The sequence below is a fragment of the Mytilus trossulus genome, chromosome 6 (assembly GCF_036588685.1).
Source record: "Mytilus trossulus isolate FHL-02 chromosome 6, PNRI_Mtr1.1.1.hap1, whole genome shotgun sequence".
In the NCBI taxonomy this organism is placed as follows: domain Eukaryota; kingdom Metazoa; phylum Mollusca; class Bivalvia; order Mytilida; family Mytilidae; genus Mytilus; species Mytilus trossulus.
This window is the reverse complement of record NC_086378.1, coordinates 89,094,042-89,116,855: the sequence shown is the minus strand read 5'-3', so window position 1 is coordinate 89,116,855 and position 22,814 is coordinate 89,094,042. Positions and strand designations below refer to the sequence as shown.

Sequence of the window (22,814 nt, the reverse complement as noted above, 5' to 3'; positions counted from 1 at the left end):
TGAAATATAATGTTCAAGTACGGACAGTTTCTTAGAATCCGTGATAATGTTACACAATAGTAGGGTTACAAACAAACTATTGTTTAACAAAGGAGCTCTTGATCGGTCATGCTGTGCAGAATTTCAAATATTTCAATGTATTGTAATGTTTACGTTTCATTTCGTTTTATAGTTCAAAGTTTAGGGAAGTAGGAGGGGTCTTGCTCCAGAAATCTCGGGTTTAAAAACACGATTCCCGAGGTCCCAAAATTCGAGAGAAAAAATCCCGGATTCCGAATTAAGGGTCAATCCCGAAATCCCGAGCTTAAAAACACCCGATCCCGGAGTCCCGATAATGGTCCTACACACCCTCTCAAGTTTTATATCTTTCGTATCTAGTTTGCAAATATCTAGATATGAAAAGAATTACAACGATCGATATGAACTTTGATTCGTTTAAAGCGTCACGGTAATATAACATTTATTTATAGCATTTTCGTACACTTTACAATCACTCTGAGATTTAATGATTAAGTTACATTTTAGTATGAATATGTGTTTGCATGACTACCAGAGGAACTTATATTGTGGTTTTGTAACCTAAAATAGTTTGTTTTCTCTTTTGTTGTGTATGCGTGTTTTGTGATGAATCAATAATTGACATACTTTGAGTTTTGTGTTCTGAAGACATGTTATTGGAATCACAGGGTTAAATTCTAGGACGACGAAAATGTGAACGAAGAGGCGAATGCAAAAATTATACAAAATTTTAAGTTTATCAAGAATATCAACAACCACTTGCTAACTGACTACAGATAATGGCAGTACAAGATACAGACAAGGGCTTTTCATGGATTATATTATGTGGTGAGTACTGTAACATATTAGACATATGGTAGAAATCTTATTATTTTGTTGAACACTGTTGAATACTGCGTTATAATGATCTAAAATGATTGCTTGGTTTGATGTTGTTAGCTTTTGTCCAGTCACAAATACCATATATTTATAGAGGACGAAATGCAACTAGAAGATGTTTGTCGGCGGCGAACGGTTGGTGTCGTCTGTCACCCATGTGTTTGATAAAATGGCTGTAGAATAAAAGTTAGATATCGATATTCAAAAGCGTGACTTCAATCTTATTAGTCCCCCAAGACAACAAAAAGGATTGAGGCCCAAGTCACAACAATCCACTAAAGATCAATGCAAACTATGTCACATGTCATGATGTGAATGTCAACTTGATAACCACACGACACTTAACGTACTAAACAAATACTACATATATAAAAACCATAACAGAGATGACAAAAAATGAAACAATTTTAAAAGAAACAAACAATTGACGGGATGCATAGTTTATGCAAAAAACGAAAAAGAAAGGCAATTATAGTACACAGCTATCAAAAACCTTTGGAGGTTTTTACAGGTTCATTACATGCCCATGTAGAATACTACAGAGTTAAAAGTGTGTGTAAGCATGCGACACTCTCCCAAACCATTGACATATATTAACACTTAGAAAAAGTCAACAAATAGTTGTTGAGAGTCTAGACTAATAATTATAAGCAGAAAGAGGTATCAAGTGCTCAACGCAACTATTTAACCGTATCAATAATTTTGTTTTATAAGCAAGTTTTTAAACCATTCGCTTTTTGCCCGAATACTGACAACTTTGAATGTGGGCAGTATTTAGAAGTAAAAGAATAGACGAAAAGAAAAACAAAATCCACATAGTACATCAGATTGTGATTTTCTACAAAACATATATATTCGACCGTCGTTTTCCCGTTTAAATGGTTTTACACTAGTAATTTTGAGGCCCTTTATAGCTTGTTTTTTGGTGTGAGCCAAGGCTCCTTGTTGAATGCCGTACTATAACCTATAATGGTTTACTTTTTAAATTGTTATTTGGATGGAGAGTTGTCTCATTGGCACTCACACCACATCTTCCTATATTTATGATATATAAGAAGGAAAATTTAATCAAAGCAAGCATTATGTTGTAAGTACAGTTATATAGATATAAGAAAATGTGGTGTGAGTGCCAATGTCACCCATGTCACAATTTGTAGAAGTAAAAAAATATACTCATAGGTCAAAGTACGGTCTCCAACACGGAGCCTTGGCTCGCACCGAACAGAAAGCGATAAAGGGCCCCGGAAATGACTAATGTTTAACCATTCAAACGGAAAAACCAACGGTCTTGTTATGTCTATATACAACAAATACAAATACAAATATTTTATTGGCACAAACACAATTACAATAATTGGCAATGGCCCATACAACTGATATACAAATAGTAATAATGCATAGAATATCAATAGGCATATTTCAAACAATATCATCGAACGATATCAATATCATCAACAGTAAATGATTGAAAAAAGATATATCAATTACATAGTTGGTCAAACAAAATAAGTATTGAAAATAACGACAATACAAATGATATAAAAATCCAGAAACGAGACACAATTATGAACCACATCAACAAATGACAACTACTGAACATCAGGATCCTTACATAGGACATGTTTAAATTGGTACCAACCATCACCCTTACCGGAATAAATAGTGTTACAACACAACATATATTGAAATAAGTAATGAAGACGAGAAATAAGTATTCCTGATATAATTTGTTTCACCTATATTGACGAAGTTCTTTAGAAAAAAAAATGACAGTTTTGTATCAACAGCAACATGTAGCAATAGCTATAGATAACATTTTTTTTGAAATATGTAATATTCTTGAAAGCTGACTTAACATATAAAAACAAGATTGGGTATGATTGCCAATATCATACAGACTTTAATATTTTAGATGACATTTATTATCGTTCAGATTTAAGAGCAAGTGTAATGGGAAATTGGCAGTTTCCCTTATTTGAAAGTCTCATCGTAAGAAATTTTTTACTGGACAACAAGACTGGAAATATTGATAATAGTTTTTCTTTTTTTCTTTTATCTGTTAGCTTCATTTCTAAACTATACGCTGGTTTCTGGAACTATACGAACCTTCGGGATATTATATTCGGAACTTCTCCAAACCTACGACAAAGGAGCGGGTAATACTGCATTCCTAGGCAGTATAATGTTTTTTGTAATGGCCATAACCGGTAAGTATTAAATCATCATTCAGATGTTTGTGAATCCGCATGGATATTTACAATGGTCAGAGAATCAGTTAAAGATTTTGGGATGTTTTGTGTTTTGCGATTTCACAAAATATAATATCTTTAGGGCGCGGATAAACTAGTACAAATTCATTTATCAATAATCATTTACTTATTTTTTTTTAGATACGCTAAAGAAGCATATTATTTAGTGGTCAGCTGATAGTTCACTACGATGCCCACCTCCGGGTGCAGTATTTTATTGCTGCGTTAAAGACTCATTGGTAGCTTTCGGTTGTTACCTGTTTTTAGTCGGGTTGTTGTTTCATTGACATATTCATCATTTATATTCTCAATTTTATAATTTGTCTCTGCTTCATTTTCTGTTCATTTATATTTTTGGAAGTGTAAACTTGATTTTTCCTTCCTAACTATTTCACAGGGCCAGTATCTGGATTATTGAGTGTTCACTTTTCATTTAAATGGTGTACTATGATTGGTGGATTGATTGCATCTATTGGTATGGTAACCAGCTCTTTCACTAAAGATATAGAAATGTTGTTTCTCACGTACAGCTGTTTACTAGGTATGTATATATATGGAACCAAAACTAGTAGACAGATTTTGAGTTAATCATCGAGTTTCTTAACGTTCTAGAGTTTGGCAACAAGAGACCAAATGGCACAGAAATTAACAACTATTGGTCTCCTTACGGCCTTCATCAATGAACAAAGCCCATACCGCATAGTCAGCTATAAAAGAGACAGAAATGACTAATGTAAAATAATTCAAACGAGAAAATTAACGGACTAATTTATATACAAAAAAATGAACAAAAAACAAATATGTAACTACATCAACAATCGACAACCACTGAATTACATGCTACCGACTTGTGACAGAATATGGTGGGGTTTAACATGTTAGCGGAATTCCAACCCTACTCTTGCCTGGGCTAGTGTTGTAACAGTACAACATAACAACGAACTATAAAAATCAGTTGAAATAGCCTTAACTCATTAGATGGATACACATAGAAATACACCTAACAAAAACACAGTGTTGACATTTCCGGCCGGTACTTTTATATTTATATCTCATCAACAAAAAGACCAATAGTACTGATCTGAGAGAACTCACGTTTATTGACGCTGAACGGGTCGTTGTCGACCTGGGTACTCCATCAACGTACCCTGGGTACTTTTACTTTCAGGGTATCCTATAGAACGTCCTATAGTAGATGTTTAATGTAAAAACAACAGGTATCATGTAGACAGCCAAAGGAATCCTGTAGAACGCCCTTTAGTATAAACATGATTAACAAACAATAGGGGATTTTATAGAACGTCTTATAGTAGATATATTATGTTGAGAAAACTGGGAATCCTGTAAAACGCCCAGGGGATCCTGTAGAACGCCCTTTAGTATAAACATAATTAACATAAAATAGGGGATTCTATAGAACGTCTTATAGTAGATATATTATGTTGAGAAAACAGGGGATCCTGTAGACCGCCCAGGGGATCCTGTATAACGCCCTTAAGTATATAAATAAAAATACAAACAACAGGGGATACTTTAGAACGTCTTATAGTAGATATATATTTGTTTAACAAACGGGGATCATGTAGACCGCCCAGAGGAACCTGTAGAACGCCCAATAGGATAAACATGAAAACAATCAACAGGGCATCCTGTTGACCGCCTAGGGGATCCGGTAAGTCGCCCTTCAGTATATAAAAAATAAAAAAACAATATAGGGTATCCTATAGAACGTCCTATAGTAGATGTTTAATGTAAAGACAACAGGTATCCTGTAGACCGCCCAAGGGATCCTGTAGAACGCCATTTAGTATAAACATGATTAACAAACAATAGGGTATCCTATAGAACGTCCTATAGTAGATGTTTAATGTAAAGACAACAGGTATCATGTAGACAGCCCAAGGAATCCTGTAGAACGCCCTTTATTTTATACCTGATTAACAAACAATCGGGAATCCTATAGAACGTCCTATAGTAGATGCTTAATGTAAAGACAACAGGTATCCTGTTGACCGCCCAAGGAATCCTGTAGAACGCCCTTTAGTATATAAATGAAAAACAAACAACAGGGGATACTTTAAAACGTCTTATAGTAGATATATATTTTTTAACAAACGGGGATCCTGTAGACCGCCCAGAGGACCCAGTAGAACGCCTTATAGGATAAACATGAAAACAATTAACAGGGCATCATGTAGACCACCCAGGGGATCCGGTAAGACGCCCTTCAGTATATAAATAATACAAAAACAATATAGGGGATCCTATAGAACGTCCTATAGTAGATGTTTAATGTAAAGACAACAGGTATCCTGTAGACCGCCCAAGGGATCCTGTAGAACGCCCTTTAGTATAAACATGATTAACAAACAATAGGGGATTCTATAGAACGTCTTATAGTAGATATATTATGTTGAGAAAACTGGGGATCCTGTAGAACGCCCTTTAGTATATAAATGAAAAACAAACAACAGGGGATACTTTAAAACGCCTTATAGTAGATATATATTTTTTAACAAACGGGGATCATGTAGACCGCCCTGAGGACCCTGTAGAACGCCCAATAGGATACACATGAAAACAATCAACAGGGCATCATGTAGACCACCCAGGGGATCCGGTAAGACGGGCTTCAGTATATAAAAAATAAAAAAAACAATATAGGGGATCCTATAGAACGTCCTATAGTAGATGTTTAATGTAAAGACAACAGGTATCCTGTAGACCGCCCAAGGAATCCTGTAGAACGCCCTTTAGTATAAACATGATTAACAAACAATAGGGGATTCTATAGAACGTCTTATAGTAGACATATTATGTTGAGAAAACAGGGGATCCTGTAGACCGCCCAGGGGATCATGTAGAACGCCCTTAACTATATAAATGAAAAACAAACAACAGGGGATACTTTAGAACGTCTTATAGTAGATATATATTTGTTTAACAAACGGGGATCATGTAGACCGCCCAGAGGACCCTGTAGAACGCCCAATAGGATGAACATGAAAACAATCAACAGGGCATCCTGTTGACCGCCTAGGGGATCCGGTAAGACGCCCTTCAGTATATAAATAATAAACAAACAATATAGGGGATCCTATAGAACGTCCTATAGTAGATGTTTAATGTAAAGACACACGGTATCCTGTAGACTGCCCAAGGGATCCTGTAGAACGCCCTTTAGTATAAACATGATTTACAAACAATAGGGTATCCTATAGAACGTCCTATAGTAGATGTTTAATGTAAAGACAACAGGTATCATGTAGACAGCCCAAGGAATCCTGTAGAACGCCCTTTAGTATAAACATGATTAACAAACAATAGGGGATTCTATAGAACGTCTTATAGTAGATATATAATGTTGAGAAAACTGAGGATCCTGTAGAACGCCCAGGGGATCCTTTAGAACGCCCTTTAGTATATAAATATAAAAGAAACTACAGGGGATACTTTAAAACGCCTTATAGTAGATATATATTTTTTAACAAACGGGGATCCTGTAGACCGCCCAGATGACCCTGTAGAACGCCCTATAGGATAAAAATGAAAACAATCAACAGGGCATCCTGTAGACCGCCCAGGGGATCCAGTAAGACTCCCTTCAGTATATAAATAATAAACAAGCAATATAGGGGATCCTATAGAACGTCCTATAGTAGATGTTTAATGTAAAGACAACAGTGAGCATGTAGACAGCCCAATAAATCCTGTAGAACGCCTTATATTATATACATGATTAACAACAATAGGGGATCCTATAGAACGTCTTATAATAGATATATTATGTCGAGAAAACACGGGATCCTGTAGACCGCCCAGGGGATCCTGTAGACCGCCCAGGGGATCCAGTAAGACTCCCTTCAGTATATAAATAATATACAAACAATATAGGGGATCCTATAGAACGTCCTATAGTAGATGTTTAATGTAAAGACAACAGTGAGCATGTAGACAGCCCAATAAATCCTGTAGAACGCCTTATATTATATACATGATTAACAACAATAGGGGATCCTATAGAACGTCTTATAATAGATATATTATGTCGAGAAAACACGGGATCCTGTAGACCGCCCAGGGGATTCTGTAGAACACCCTTTAGTACATAAATGAAAAACAATCAACAGGGCATCCTGTAGACCGCCCGGGGGATCCGGTAAAACGCCCTTCAGTATATATATATAATAAACAAACAATATAGGGAATCCTATAGAACGTCATATAGTAGATGTTTAATGTAAAGACAACAGGTATTCTGTAGACCGCCCAATAAATCCTGTAGAACGCCCTTTAGTATAAACATGATTTACAAACAATAGGGGATTCTATAGAACGTCTTATAGTAGACATATTATGTTGAGAAAACAGGGGATCCTGTAGACCGCCCAGGGGATCCTGTAGAACGCCCTTAAGTATATAAATGAAAAACAAACAACAGGGGATACTTTAGAACGTCTTATAGTAGATATATATTTGTTTAACAAACGGGGATCATGTAGACCGCCCAGAGCACCCTGTAGAACGCCCAATAGGATAAACATGAAAACAATCAACAGGGCATCCTGTTGACCGCCTAGGGGATCCGGTAAGACGCCCTTCAGTATATAAATAATAAACAATCAATATAGGGGATCCTATAGAACGTCCTATAGTAGGGATGTTTAATGTAAAGACAACAGGTATCCTGTAGACCGCCCAAGGTATCCTGTAGAACGCCCTTTAGTATAAACATGATTAACAAACAATAGGGTATCCTATAGAACGTCCTATAGTAGATGTTTAATGTAAAAACAACAGGTATCATGTAGACAGTCCAAGGAATCCTGTAGAACGCCCTTATTTTATACATGATTAACAAACAATAGGGGATCCTATAGAACGTCTTATAATAGATATATTATGTTGAGAAAACAGGGGATCCTGTAGACCGCCCAGGGGATTCTGTAGAACGCCCTTTAGTACATTAATGAAAAACAATCAACACGGCATCCTGTAGACCGCCCGGGGGGATCCTGTTGAACGCCTCGTTATATATCGTCATGAATAAACAACAGGGGATCATATAGACTGCCCAGAGGATCTTAGAATGCCTTACACTAGAAACATAATGAACAAACATCAAGGGATCCTATATTACGCCATATAACAGACACACAATTATTTTACAACACGGGATCCTGCTCACCGCCCCGGGGATCCTGTAGAACGCCTTGTAATATATACATGATGAATAAACAACAGGGGAGCATATAGACTGCCCAGAGGATCTTAGAATGCCTTATACTAGAAACATAATGAACAAACATCAGGGGATCCTATATAACGCAATATAGCAGACACATAATTATTTAACAACAGGGGATCCTATAGAACGCCCTACAGAGACACACGATTATTAAACAACATGTGATCCTATGAATCCAAAAAGGGATCATATAGAACGCCCTCTAGTATATACGTCAAGAATATACATGTTTAACGGAATCACATGCACCGCCCTGGCTATTCTATCGAACGCCCTTTAGCAGATACACAAATATTTAACAACAGTGGATCTTATAGAATGCCTTGTTATAGATACATGGTTAATGAACAACAGGGATTAATATAAACCGCCAAGAGGATCTTATAGAATGTCTGATACCACAAACATAATGCACAAACAGCATGGGATTCTATATAACCCATATAGCAGATACACAATTATTAAACAACAAGGGATCCTATAGAACGCCCTGTTATAGATACTTGATGAATAAACAACAGGGGATCATATAAACCGCCCAGAGGATCTTATAATGTCTTATACTAGAAACATAATGAACAAAAAACAGGGAATCCTATATAACGCCATATAGCAGAAACACAATTGTTAAACCACAGGGGATCCTATGGTATGGATCCTAAGACCGCCCAGGGGATCATATAGAACGCCCTGTTATAGATACATGATGAATAAACAACAGGGGATCCTTTAGACCGCCCAGATGACCTTATAAACCGCCGTATACGATAAAAACTAGAATGAACAAACAGCAGGGGATCCTACAGATCTCCGTATAGAAGATACACGATAATTAAACAACAGGGATCCTATATACCTCACAGGGGATCCGAGAGAACTCCCTATAATAGATACATTAATTAGCAATCACACAACATCTTTTTTATACATAATGTTCAGACAACAGGGGATCATGTAGACCGCCCTACGAATCAAATATATCGCTCTATAGTAGACACTTTATGTTCAGATATAAAGGGATACTATAGACGGCCCTAAGGATTCAATAGATCACAATATAGTAGACTCTTAATGTTCAAATAACAGAGGACTGTAGACCGCCTTATGGATTCAATAGGTAGCCATATAATATATACTTAACGTTCAGATAACATGGGAACTTGTACACCATATGTATTTAATATAGCATCGAATAGTATACACTATGTTCATATAACTGGTGGTTCTGTACACCGCCCTATGAATTTAAAAGATTACCTTATAGTAGACACTCAATGTTCAGATAACAGGGTATTCTTTAGACCGCCATATGTATTTAATATATCGCTCTATAGTCAACACTTAATGTTCTTATACGTCGGACTGTAGACCCTATTGATTCAAAAGATCGCCCTTAAGAAGATAATTAATGTTCAGATAACAAGAGATCATGTAGACCGCCCTATGGATTGAATATATCGCCCTATAGTAGACACATTATTTTCAGATAACACAGGACTGTAGACTACCCAATTGATTCAATAGATCACCTTAAAGTAGACACTTAATGTTCAGATGACAGGACACTGTAGACCGCCATATGGATTCAATATATCAATCTATAGCAGACTTTCAATGTCCATATAACAGGGGATCTTGTAGACCGCCCTATGAACTCAAGAGATCGCCCTATAGTAGACACATTATTTTCAGACAACAGGTGGTCCTGTACACCGCACTATGAATTCAAAAGATTGCCTTATAGAAGACACTAAATGTTCAGATAACAGGGGATCCTGTAAACCGCCCTATGAATTCAATAGATTGCCTTATAACAGACAACTGATGTTTAGATAATTCGTGTTTTGGGCCTCTGGGACCGTAATGTCCCGCTGTGTTGAATACCGATTTTTGTTCTTGGGTTGTTATGAGCATTGTTGTCGGGTGGTTGTCTTAATGACACATTTTCCTTTTCCGTTTGGTGTTATGTTGATTCTAAACTAAATAAAGTTATGTTTCAAGAGTATTCTTTAATAAAAGAGACTTAAAGTATTGGCATACCTCAAGATTACTGGCTTTGTCCTGTTGTTTCTTTTTTTTATCAGCTACATGTTTGTCCTTCCCAAAAATGCAGCTGTTTACTTTTCTGCCTGTTATAATGAAAGGCGTTCCATCATATGGCACAACCTCCTCTCCAAGATCGGAAAACCGTATTCTGTACTTTTCTGGTATTTCTATAATATTTATTTTGCTACATACATATTTTAACTAATTATATATAATCGAATGCTGGCATTTTATTTACTGCTATTAGCCCAACTATGGGTGTGGAAATTCTCGCTTCGTTGAAAGCCAATTGGTGGAATATTTTTTTTTAGTACAATTTGGTCGGGTATTTGTCTTTCTAAAGTTTTTATTTACAATTCATTATTCTTAAAACGATACTGGCTTCTAACCAAAACACCTACCAATAACCACAAAACAATAGATAAATAACTGTTTTAAATATAAAAAAGAAGATGTGGTATCATTGCCAATGAGACAACTATCCACAAAAGACCAAAATGACACACACATTAACAACTATAGGTCACCGTACGGCCTTCAACAATGCGCAAAGCCCATACCGCACAGTCAGCTATAAAATGCCCCGATAAGACAATGTAAAACAATTCAAACGAGAAAACTAACGGCCTTCTTTAAGTAAAAAAATGAACGAAAAACAAATATGTAACACATAATCAAACGACAACCACTGAATTACAGGCTCCTGACTTAAAGCACAGGATACACAGTTCTTTATTTCAATGCAGTAAAAAAAAGAGATATAATATTCACGAAATCAAACATACAACTTAAAATTATTAAGAGTAGTCATAGCGTCAAGTCAATTCATGAAGAGTCAGACAGCTGTATATATTTTGATTGTTATATCAATTATAATATGAATAGCATGATTTTCAGTTATAAATATCTTTCAATTTCACTGAAAATAAAAAAATAAAACAATCTTCAAATAGGCTACATTGTATTTTCATAACTTTTTTTTAGAGTGGCTCTTTTATAAATTGTTAATATTATATTGTGTTGTATATCAAATGTTTTAAAGAGGTCAGACTCTCATAAATTATTTGTATGTTTTTTTTTGTTGTTGTTTGTATTCATATAGCGTATGTTTTATATTTCCTTCTGATTAGAAAAGATCAGTAATCAATAGAGGAAGAAGACAGCAACTCAAAATCTGAAAACATTACAGCTAGTTTCGGACTTAACTGGTTCCGTTCAAACAAAATCCAATATACAATAGATTAGTTATATGTCAGACTCTATATATATAGCCTATTTTCTCAGAAGACTAGTAAACTTAAGGAAAACCTAGTATTTGACTGTACGCTTCAGTTATAGTAACCAAATATTGTGTTTAAACCTACACACCCAAATCCGATGGCTGTAAAATAGATTTTTAAGTTAGTTCTACGAGATAAAGATATACATGTAATTGTGTGTACATTCTATAAGTACTTAATTGATTTGGGCCAACTGTTAATCCCCGATTTGGTGACTACCTGAAATCTGGACAAAAAAAGGACAATTTTCTGCTACACTATTTGACAACATTAACGGTTTTGATTTTATAATTAACAATTAACTATATTCGTTCTTATGTCCATGAGGTAGTAACCCAGCAGGCACTCAACGTTGATTCAACGTTGAAACAAGGTTGTTTCTCAACGTTGAAACAATGTCAAATTTATGTTTGATTTTGAAAATTGGAATTAACGTAGACATTTCAACGTTGAAGTTTCAACATCCATTCAACGTTGATTCAAGGTTGAATAGTAGTTGAAAGTATATTAATGAAATTAATTATTAAGCTGCATACACATTTTTACCTGGCTGCTCTCCAAATTTTTGCTGTTGTTAGATGGTAGGCAGCCTGAGTGTACACTTTTTTTAATGTGTTTTTCTCTAACCAAGATACATATAAACCAAATAGATAAGCTAAATGGGAAACATCTAAATAAATACATCAACTGTTACTGAAACAACATCCCCGACACCACAGAAAGGATCTCCAAACAGAGAAGAAAGAAGATGTTGAATATATATAGTTCTAAATAATTCTCACAAGTTGAAAGTAGTTTTTTTAACGACCAACAAATGTTAAGCCCTTCTTAAAAGAAGTATATCCCAAGAATCATGAAGACATAATAAGATCCAACTTGTGTTCAGGATGATTGCAATACTTATTACAATAAGAAGTTGCTGCATGACTGCTAACCACTCACGGGCAGACAAATCTCCACAAAAACCAAAGGTCCTTGATTATATATACAAATATGTTATGTATATATAAATATAAATATTACCCTCACACCAATAATTGGTATAAACCATTAAATGAATACATACTCAGGAACAATATCAAATTAAGTACTAGTAATACAATCATATTTCTTTTGATACAATATTTATTTTATAAATTCATTTGTTATCTTTGTCTCTGTTTGTCCTTATTGCGTGTCATCATTTTCCACCACTTCGAGATATTTCTGCGGTAGACTTTAAGCAGGAGGGGTCTTTATCAGATGTGTATTTCCCAATGTCATCTTTATACTTTTGCAGTATATTTAACCTCTGGAAAAAATCAGATTATAATAAATATAAATTGTTTGTTGTGAAAAGATATCTTAAATTTGAGCCTCTTTCTTTTTTTATTGATGACTGCCCAAGTCCATTAACATGAAAAAATTAGCTTAAGTCGAATAGTTCAGATTTACAGATAAACATACATGTAATATAATATATGGTACATTTTTTTGTATGTAAGGATTACAAAATTAGAAAAAACAACAGATAAATCTTTGAACACAAATGGTATAAAGTTATACAGACAAAAAACCTACCTTTGATGATTTTAAAGACTGGCATTCCCAAAACTGATTTTTTATTTTGCTCCACTTGATGCATTACAGCCAATGATTTGTTTGACAAGAAACTGTAAAATAAATAATGCATGTTATGATAATGGACTGCAAACCTTCAGCGCAAGGTTACGTACACATTAATGTAAACAGGCGTCAGAGATCACCTGAAGATCAGATATCATAAGTGTCAAACTGACTCGTTTTAAAAAATAATTAAAATAGAATGAATTTTGTAGAAAGATTAATTTGGTGAAAAGTTATCATAATTTTCTATAGTTGTCCTCTCATAGACATAGCGTGAAAAAATACTATTTTTTTTTTATTATTTAATGTTTTTGTAAAAATAAGTATCAATTTTCATCACATGATCGTTTGAATTCAATACTTTGTTGTCCAGTTGAAATTTATAATCTCAAAAAGTATGTGGTTTACCAAGCTTTAATGTTAAACTAAACGAATCGCATAACTCGGACTTCTCTTGAACTGAATTTTAATGTGCGTATTGTTATGCTTTTACTTTTCTACACTGGTTAGAGGTATAGGTGGAGGGTTGAGATCTCACAAACATGTTTAACCCCGCCGCATTTTTGCGCCTGTCCCAAGTCAGGAGCCTCTGGCCTTTGTTAGTCGTGTATTATTTAAATTTTAGTTTCTTGTGTACAATTTGGAAATTAGTATGGCGTTCATTATCACTGAACTAGTATATATTTGTTTAGGGGCCAGCTGAAGGACGCCTCCGGGTGCGGGAATTTCTCGCTACATTGAAGACCAGTTGGTGACCTTCTGCTGTTGTGTTTTTTTATTTTGGTCGGGTTGTTGTCTCTTTGACACATTCCCCATTTCCATTCTCAATTTTATATAGTATATAATAAACATGTTTGGAAATTTACCTGAGCACAATAATGTAAACACTTGCTTATCCCCCCTTTTTTCTTTTTTGAATCTTTAAGCATAATAAATGTATCAATTTTAACCTTAACTTAAATATGAAATTAAATTTGCTTTTTGCATTAAATGCTCTTAAAATAGCATAACTGGAGGAAATTATATATATAATGGCTCTTCAACGTGTTCTGATCTGCTGATCTGTTTGCAATGTATGTTGACGTTATATTTTTCTCTGATTGTGCAATATGGATACTAATTCAGAGTTTCTAAACACAATTCATAAATATGAAAAACCGTGATAGCCACATACAAACATCTACATACCATAAATATGCGTGATAAACGGAAAGTTTCCCTGCAACCTCGTCGTTTGTTATTCTTTTTGAAATACAGGAAAGACGCGTTTAAATAATGCGCATGGGCAATCCGACTTCCTGTTCAAATCCCGCGAAAATATGAATGAAAGAAATCGCGATCATTGTAGATAATTAACTTGCTATTTCAAATTTCTTTACATATTATCCTTATGTTCCAATTAACATTATGTGAAATAAAATAAATAACTCACATTTCTCATTCCCTAGAAATTCATTAAGAAAGACTTACCCCCTTTTTTCTCATAACGTGACACAACTCAAGTTTAAATAGTGATCAATAGTTGGTACTATACTGTTTTATCAATGTGAAAACGAAAATTCTATTTCATTCTTTTCTTTATAAGTGTATACTATTACGGTTGTGCATGCATTACCATTTGATAATGCTTTTTTTTTATATAGGCCTACCAGATGAGTAAATAAGTTAACGTTGATTCAATGTTGAATCAACTTTTAAATTTCAACGTTGAAATTGTCAACGTTAATTCAACGTTGAATATTTGTTTATTTCTCAACGTTGAAAATGTTACGTTGTTACAACGTTGAATATACGTTGATCACATTTCAACCTCATTTCAACGTTTATTCAACGTTGAGTGCCTGCTGGGAACATTCAAATTGCTTCAGTGTTAAAGTTTTTTTCTCAGAAATCATACGTTTTGTGAGATGTCAGTTGTGACTAATACACGAATTTTTACAAGAGCTATGCAGTGGATAAGGTTATCGGCTACCAAAGTTAATGGTTTAAGCATCGAAATATCTACGGTTGGAATCATAACCTCATGTATATATAAATATATATTGGTAACATCACTTTATATAATACGCAATATAGGTTGTGTAAGATCTATTTGAACGTGCGTGTTTTATGTATTTCGGTCAAAAAAGATATGAGACGACGACATAAAAGAAATTAAAGAATACAAAAGTATATATAGTTTGGGCTTGTCCTATATCTAACAATAGTTCTTACATTGTCTAAGTGTCATTTATATTTCAAATTTACAGGATGCAGCACTTTCAAAAGATTGACTCAGAACTGGAAAATATATATATAAATTGGCTTTTCTATTTTTCTTAAATGTATAAACTACTCAACAAGTACGTTCATTTACATTCTTCTAATTAACCCTGACCAGAGACCTATATCAATTAGCCTGACCACCCCACCAAATAAATGATAAATAACAACAATTGAATAACTTTAGTCACCAAGTTTGGTTAATACATAAATGTCGGAAAAAATAAAACACAAGGAGCGGAATCGGGATCAAGAAGATTATTAAAAAAAGGGGGGGGGACAAACCCTAAAAAGTGTATTCCAACCTGATATCCCCATACAAAACATAAGTCATAATAACAGAAACCCACTCTTTTTTCTCTTACAACCGCCGCTGGGCACAACAATTTTAATACATGATCTGACAAGTTATCTAACAGACATTGAATAACCTCACGTGGGTACGTGCATGCTTTATATATATGTAGTATTCTTACTGTCATTTTTTCCAAAATTCAATACTGTTTTGTATGAAACAAATGTTGATCTCTTAGACACCTCAAATGTCTGGCGGACTTCTTCAGCTTGCTGGATATTGCTGGCATATCCTCTACATTCATCGAGTTGAATCCAACCCGATTTGTTAGACAAATTCATGGTATTAAGCGGAAGAAGGGTCCCGTAGAAACTAGTTTTACATGTTGAGAATATTCTATTTTTAGCATTAGTATTTGCAGAATCGTTTATAAATAGCCTATAAATAGAATATGCATAATTCATGAATCGTGACGTAGGGCGGTCTACGGGATCCCTTCTTCCGCTTACCGTTTTGGATGAATGGTACAAATAGGGTACGTTTCCGTCGATAATCGTACCCAGCTTCGTACCGATTTGAGTCTTGAAATTTATCGCGAGATTTCTTAGGAGTTCCGAATAGTCGGATGTTGGTGGTTAGCCCGTGGGTTGATTTTTAATTATATTCTACACTTGGTAAACAACAAATGGACGATGGATTTGATTCGGGGTTACAATCACAGGCGCTTGGGTCTATGACACAGGCGCTTGGGTCTATGACACAGGCGCTTGGGTCTATGATACAGATTTTTTTTTTTATTAAAATATTCAATTTTCTATATTTATAATACATATCTATCACTTCTGTGCGTGTCTCACCTAGTTTCGAGTGATTTAAACGACCCAGAGAAAATACCCAATTTTACTATCCATACTAAGAAATAGTATGGATAGTAAAATTGGGTATTTTGACCCAGAGAAAATCACTCGAAACTAGGTGAGACACGCACAGAAGTGATAGATATGTATTATAAATATAGAAAATTGAATATTTTAATAAAAAAAAAAAAATCTGTATCATAGACCCAAGCGCCTGTGATTGTAACCCTGACGAATCAAATCCATCGTCCATTTGTTGTTTACAAGTGTAGAATATAATTAAAAATCAACCCACGGGCTAACCACCAACATCCGACTATTCGGAACTCCTAAGAAATCTCGCGATAAATTTCAAGACTCAAATCGGTACGAAGCTGGGTACGATTATCGACGGAAACGTACCCTATTTGTACCATTCATCCAAAACACGGTACCCAGGGTACCATCATTGAAAGTAAAAGTACCCAGGGTACGTTGATGGAGTACCCAGGTCGACAACGACCCGTTCAGCCTATTGAACAAAAAATCATGCATCTAACACTAAATTGTCAATCAGTACACATCCAGTATCAAACGGATTTTGTGTATGCCGGGAACAATACTGTTTTCAGTGACAACAGGTTAAATAATTCCCTGGCATATTTGTTGTGTGCAACTTTGAAGGTGGCTCTATAATAATTAAAAAAAGACTTTAATTAAACTGAATATTGCTTGCGTGGTAAACTCATTAAGCAAAATGGTTAAAAAATGGCCATGTCTGTATTTTTAATATAAATGATACCCAATGTTCTGACAATATTTTCTACAATTACAGAATTCCAATTGACTTCCGTATTAATGAATATATAGATAGTTGATCAGAAATGTTAGAATGTAATTTTTGGATGAATACTGTTTACGCGATTTTTGTCGCAGAAAGCTCGACAAAGGGATAGTGGTCCGGCAGTGGCAGCTACGGCGGCGGCGTTAGCTAACTTCTTCAAAGTTTTTTTTTTATTTTAGAAGGTGGAAGACCTGGATGCTTCATACTTTGTATATAGATGCCTCATGTTACGATGTTTCTGTCAGTCACATGTCTAATGTCCTTGACCTCATTTCCATGGTTTAGTGACTACTTGAAAGAAGTTAAGACTTTTTGTAATGTTAAATTCTCTATTATTATAAGTAATAGGATAACCATATTTGGTATGTGCGTACCTTGCAAGATCCTCATGCCCGTCAGTTAGTCTTTACTTGACCTCGACCTCATGGATCAGTGAACAAAGTTTTGGTGGTCAAGTCCATATCTTAGATAATATAAGCAATAGGAGTAGAGTATTCGGTGTATAGCAGAATTGTAAGGTGTGCATGTCCAACTGGCAGGTGTCATCTGACCTTGACCTCATTTTTCACGGTTCATGTTATGTTTATGTGACAGTTGTAATAAAGCTTTATATTTAGGGCTATCAACATAATATCATTGAAAAGTAAAGAAGGCGAGACATTTCAGCGTGTGCACTCTTGTTAAGTTTGCCATAGCAATCAACGACGTCCATTTTATTAGGAACATATTTCTGTGCCCTGCGTTAGGAATAATCTGATATTTTATCAGGAATTTTCATAGGCTAATTTGTACTATGTAAGCGAGTCAATCACTTTCTGTTTGAGAATACTTTGATTATACCAACTGACCAAGGATTTCTTCGTCAGTTTCCATTAAAAAGTAGGGTATACCTTACTGTCATACAAGTGAGAGGTTTAGCTAGCTATATAACCAAATTTAATCCGCCATTTTCTACGTTAGGAAATGCCTGTATCAAGTCAGGAATATGACAGGTGTTGAACAGTTAAACCTTTGTTGAATGTATTTGAGCTTTTGATTTGCCATTTGATTTAGGACTTTCCACTTTGAATTTTCAGTAATTTTTGCACTATATCGCATATACTTTTTTATTTTTTATGGCAGGTATAGGAATTGGATTGTCTGCACCACCTACCGTTACGATTATAAACTTTTATTTCGAAAAGAAAAGAGCATTTGCTAATGGATTCCTGACAGCTTCAATGGGATTGTCAAGTTTAACATATCCTTTTCTGTACCGGAAGTTGATAGACAATTACGGCATACATGGCGCTATGTTAATTCTTGGTGGTTTGTTACTCAACATTTGTGTAGGTGGAAGTTTCTTCAGGCAACCTAGTTGCTTTATACGCACAGCAACTAAAACTAACAGTCCTGATAGTACGAAACTGTTAGCTGATGCAAATTATAAGAGTAAAAAGAGCAACCTGACTTTTGTGAAAAACAAAATCATTGATATGTTTAAGTCATATTCTGTTGCTTTACGAAATAAATCGTTTGTATTGTATATTTTCGCCATGTCGTTTGCATTAGTTGGATATTCATCAAATTTTCTCATTCTGCCGCCACACATTCAAAGTCAGCAGTTTTCTAAAGATGACGTTGTTATTGTTTTAACAGTAATTGGTGCTACAGAATTTGTTGTTAGACTTTTTTCCGGAACTTTTATTGATTTACAATGGTTCAGTGTTCAAACAATGTTCATCGTGACAATGTTTATGGGCGGAATTTGTGCTATCGTGTTGACATTTTTTAAAAGCATGACGATAAACATTACCTATGCAGTGACTGTTGGAATATTTCCCGGAATTTTACATTCATTACAGCCGTTACTTATTGTGACATCATTGGGATTGAAAATGTTGCCGACAGCATTCCCATTATCTAGTTTCTTTACCAATACAGCGTGCCTGATAGGACATCCGTCTTTAGGTAAGTGGTTTTTATAATTCATACATAGTCTTTATAAACAAATAACATACACTAAAATCAAATTAGATAGAAGAAATAAAACAGCGCTACTTTTCGGATTAGTATCCATTGATCAGACAATCATGCAAATGTGTGTTCTAAAAAGAATTATGTTGCTTTTCTGTCGCACAGGCAACAACTACTCTAATCGAAAAGTTACAATGATTCAATGCAAGATTATATTGTTTAATTCATTTTTCAATTGTATTACTTTGTTATTATCATATTTTGTAGGGTGGTTAGAAGATTATACCGGTAACTGGAAAGCTTCATTTTATATGGTTGGTGGACTTTTTATAGCGTCATCGCTTTGTGTGTTACTTGAACGGAAGTTAGTGAAGTCAACAGAAAGCGAAGAAATTACAGTCAGCACAGACAATATTGACAATATTACTGAAGTCACAACAAATAATCAGAATAACACTATAAACATACACAGCGATGATGTAGAAACAAGTCTCATGGGGGATGAGACCTCCTAGATATTAAATCTTGTTATACACTTATGCATTTAGCGGGTTGATTTAATGGTCCATGTGAGCCTGAATTTGCTTTATAATTAAGGGCAACAGAAGTATACTGGTGTTCACAAGTTATAAATCGATTGAGAGATACCAAATCCGGGTTACTAAAAAGTAAAATCACAAAAATACTGAACTTAGAGGAAAATCAATTCGGAAAGTCAATAATCACATGGCAAAATCAAATAACAAAACGCATCAAAAACGAATTAACAAGAACTGTCATATTCCTGACTTGGTACAGGCATTTTCAAATGTCGAAAATGGTGGATTAAACCTGGTTTTAAAGCGCTAACCCTCTCACTTTGATAACAGTATCACCAAATTCCGTTATATTTACATTGATGCGTTAACTTAACAGACACAATAAATAAAATAGTCAAAATATGGGTACAGCAGTTATCATCGTATAACAATTTTAAACGGAACAATTTAACAGAACACAAAAACATCTATCTACAAACACATTCATTGATTTGTGTGTCTGATGTCAGAAAATTTTATAGGTCACATAGATTTGTCATTCAATTTACATACAAACAATTTTAAAATTTACATAGGCAATGTTAGCATACAGGGTTAAAAATCAAAAGTATATAAAAATAACATTTCAGAAATAGACCAAGATTCACTCTAGTCCAAAAGTTATACATAGAATTTATAAGAATCCAAAACTTTTAAAAGGAATTTAACAGGACACAAAAACATCTACTATCTACGCACACATGGATTGATTTGAGTGTCTGACGTCAGAAAAATTATATAAGTCACATACATTTGTCGTTCAATGTGCATACAAACAATTTTAAAATTTACATAGGCAATGTACGCATACAGGGTTTAAAAATCAAAAGTATGCAAGAATATATTACAGAAATAGACCGAGATTCAAACTAGTCCAAAATTATACATAGAATTTATGAGAATCCAAAAATTGTTAATTCCACTACGCCATTGATTGATTTTGACGTTTGTGGTTCAACGTATATAGTAATTCATAATAGAAATATATCATAATGACGGGATCTTTTAAAGTACAGAGTCACGTTATAAGCACAAAATAAATACAAAGAGTCACATATACAAAACAAATCACCAAAAAATGAAAGCCAATACAAACACATTGACGAGATGTATAAGTACCGAGCCACGTCAAACGGATATCACATAAAACCATCCAACAGTAAAAGTAATCTTAATAATAGAACAAAAACAAATAAAAGAACAATAAAAAATGTTGTTAAGATGATACACAACATCAGTACGCAGAATCTATACATCAAGACCATCGTGTATTATTTCAGAAGTTGATACGGAATATTTATCAACAAGGTCTTGGTACCTTCCGATGAACTTTTTTAGAAAAAGGACGAGACGTTCTTTGACATACCCCTGGTTCATCAACTTTCTACTCAGACACTGATGACGTTTTACAAAGTCTGAGTAGGAGCTGCAAGCTCTTGAATATCGAATAAGTTGGGAAATATATATCCCATATGCAGGTGAAGTTGGTATATTGCTACTAAGGTGGGGGAAATTTATAATTTCGAAATTAAAATCGTCTCGTTTGTCATAGATTCTGGTACTGAGATGACTGTGTAAGTCAAATTCGAGATATAAGTCTAAAAATGAGGCGGAGGAAGCCGTGTCTGTTGTTTCTTTAATCTCGAGTTCTGGGGGATATATTAATGGAACCCAATCAGAAAAGTTCGGATTGTTTAAGGAAAGAACATCATCAATATATCTGAAAGTGAAATCAAATAATCTGGCTTCTTTGATCCTCTTGTTTTTGACAAGTGTCTGGAGGAACTCCGATTCATATGAAAATAAGAAAAGGTCGGCAAGAAGAGGCGCACAGTTTGTTCACATAGGAATGCCGACAATTTGTTGGAAAAGTCTACCTCCAAACTCAACAAATATGTTGTCGATAAGAAACTCCAGCATACTGACTACTTGTTCTTCTGTGTAGCATGATTTACCTTTTTGTTTGTCAATATTAACGAAATATGCTTTATGAAATCCCAAAGTAATAAATTTATAGCGTATGCTACCATTTTTATGTTGAAAGGCATTGTGGATAATTTCTTTTAGGCGATTTTTTTAATTTTAGATGGGGAATGGTGGTATACAGGGTTGAAAAATCAAAAGTTTTGATGGAACTTATTTCAGAAAGAGACCGAGATTTGAAATTGTCTAGAAGTTCTTTAGAATTTTTAAGAATCCACATATGGTTAATACAACTACGCGAGTAAACAGTTTCACAGTATTTCTGAAGACCCTCTTTCACTGCGGACAGAATTTTAGTCAATCTAATAGACAATGTCCAAAGTCCGACATCCGTGAGAACATGAAGATGATCCAGCAATATACCGTTGTTTGTACGGAATTTTATGAAGCTTTGGTATCCAATACAAACAAGGTAAGTCCTCCGATTTGGTGTTCAATGTAATGTTTATTGAAGCCATGAAGGACTTATGATTTGCTAAAATCTCATCCTTGTCTTTGTATGTGGGATTACCTGAGTGCTCCGTTATACCCAATTCTTTTACAAGACATTCGTAGTAATACGATTTACATACAAAGACAATATTATTTGAAGCTTTGTCCGCAGGAACAACAACATACTTATCATGAAGAGTTGATAGACATTTCATAACCTCTTTGTCTCTGAAAACGGACTTTGGTCGATCGTTCACACAGTTTTTCAACTTGTGAATGCGACGTTTTATCAGAGACCTGATA

The 22,814-nt window shown here is 34.7% G+C and overlaps 2 protein-coding genes and 1 long non-coding RNA gene across 4 annotated transcripts; 1 reads left to right on the top strand and 2 right to left on the bottom strand.

The window, feature by feature from the left end:
- The first annotated feature begins 421 nt into the window (after nucleotides 1–421).
- LOC134722179 (monocarboxylate transporter 13-like) lies at nucleotides 422–20,057 on the top strand. 2 transcript variants are annotated; one of them, XM_063585759.1, is made up of 5 exons: nucleotides 423–846; nucleotides 2,961–3,104; nucleotides 3,544–3,687; nucleotides 18,685–19,512; nucleotides 19,786–20,057. In XM_063585759.1, exons 1-5 carry the CDS (start codon nucleotides 798–800, stop codon nucleotides 20,031–20,033), a joined length of 1,413 nt encoding a protein of 470 aa, XP_063441829.1. In that variant the 5' UTR covers nucleotides 423–797; the 3' UTR covers nucleotides 20,034–20,057. The 2 variants fall into 2 exon arrangements, with proteins under 2 accessions (XP_063441831.1, XP_063441829.1); XM_063585761.1 differs by lacking the exon at nucleotides 2,961–3,104 and having other exon boundaries at nucleotides 422–846.
- Nucleotides 9,980–16,257, bottom strand: LOC134722242 (uncharacterized). Its single transcript, XM_063585852.1, has 3 exons — nucleotides 16,064–16,257; nucleotides 10,435–10,607; nucleotides 9,980–10,111 (listed from the first exon to the last, which is right to left on the bottom strand). The coding sequence occupies exons 1-3, from the start codon at nucleotides 16,221–16,223 to the stop codon at nucleotides 9,980–9,982; spliced, it is 465 nt and encodes a 154-aa protein (XP_063441922.1). The 5' UTR covers nucleotides 16,224–16,257.
- On the bottom strand, nucleotides 12,252–15,150 carry LOC134723861 (uncharacterized). The gene is made up of 3 exons (XR_010108201.1): nucleotides 14,514–15,150; nucleotides 13,281–13,372; nucleotides 12,252–13,011 (listed from the first exon to the last, which is right to left on the bottom strand). It is a non-coding gene; the product is annotated as an uncharacterized LOC134723861 (long non-coding RNA).
- Nucleotides 20,058–22,814: the final 2,757 nt, after the last annotated feature.

Excerpts from the sequence above, each read along its gene's own strand:
- LOC134722242 (XM_063585852.1), bottom strand. The coding sequence starts at position 16,223 with ATGAATTTGTCTAACAAATCGGGTTGGATTCAACTCGATGAATGTAGA. Across the intron at positions 10,608-16,063 it reads GAATTTTGGAAAAAATGACA|AAATACCAGAAAAGTACAGA; the intron begins GTAAGAATACTA and ends TAAATATTATAG. Across the intron at positions 10,112-10,434 it reads ACAAAGCCAGTAATCTTGAG|TGCGGTGTACAGGACCACCT; the intron begins GTATGCCAATAC and ends TTGAATTCATAG.
- LOC134722179 (XM_063585759.1), top strand. The coding sequence starts at position 798 with ATGGCAGTACAAGATACAGACAAGGGCTTTTCATGGATTATATTATGT. Across the intron at positions 3,688-18,684 it reads CACGTACAGCTGTTTACTAG|GTATAGGAATTGGATTGTCT; the intron begins GTATGTATATAT and ends TTTTTATGGCAG. Across the intron at positions 19,513-19,785 it reads GATAGGACATCCGTCTTTAG|GGTGGTTAGAAGATTATACC; the intron begins GTAAGTGGTTTT and ends CATATTTTGTAG.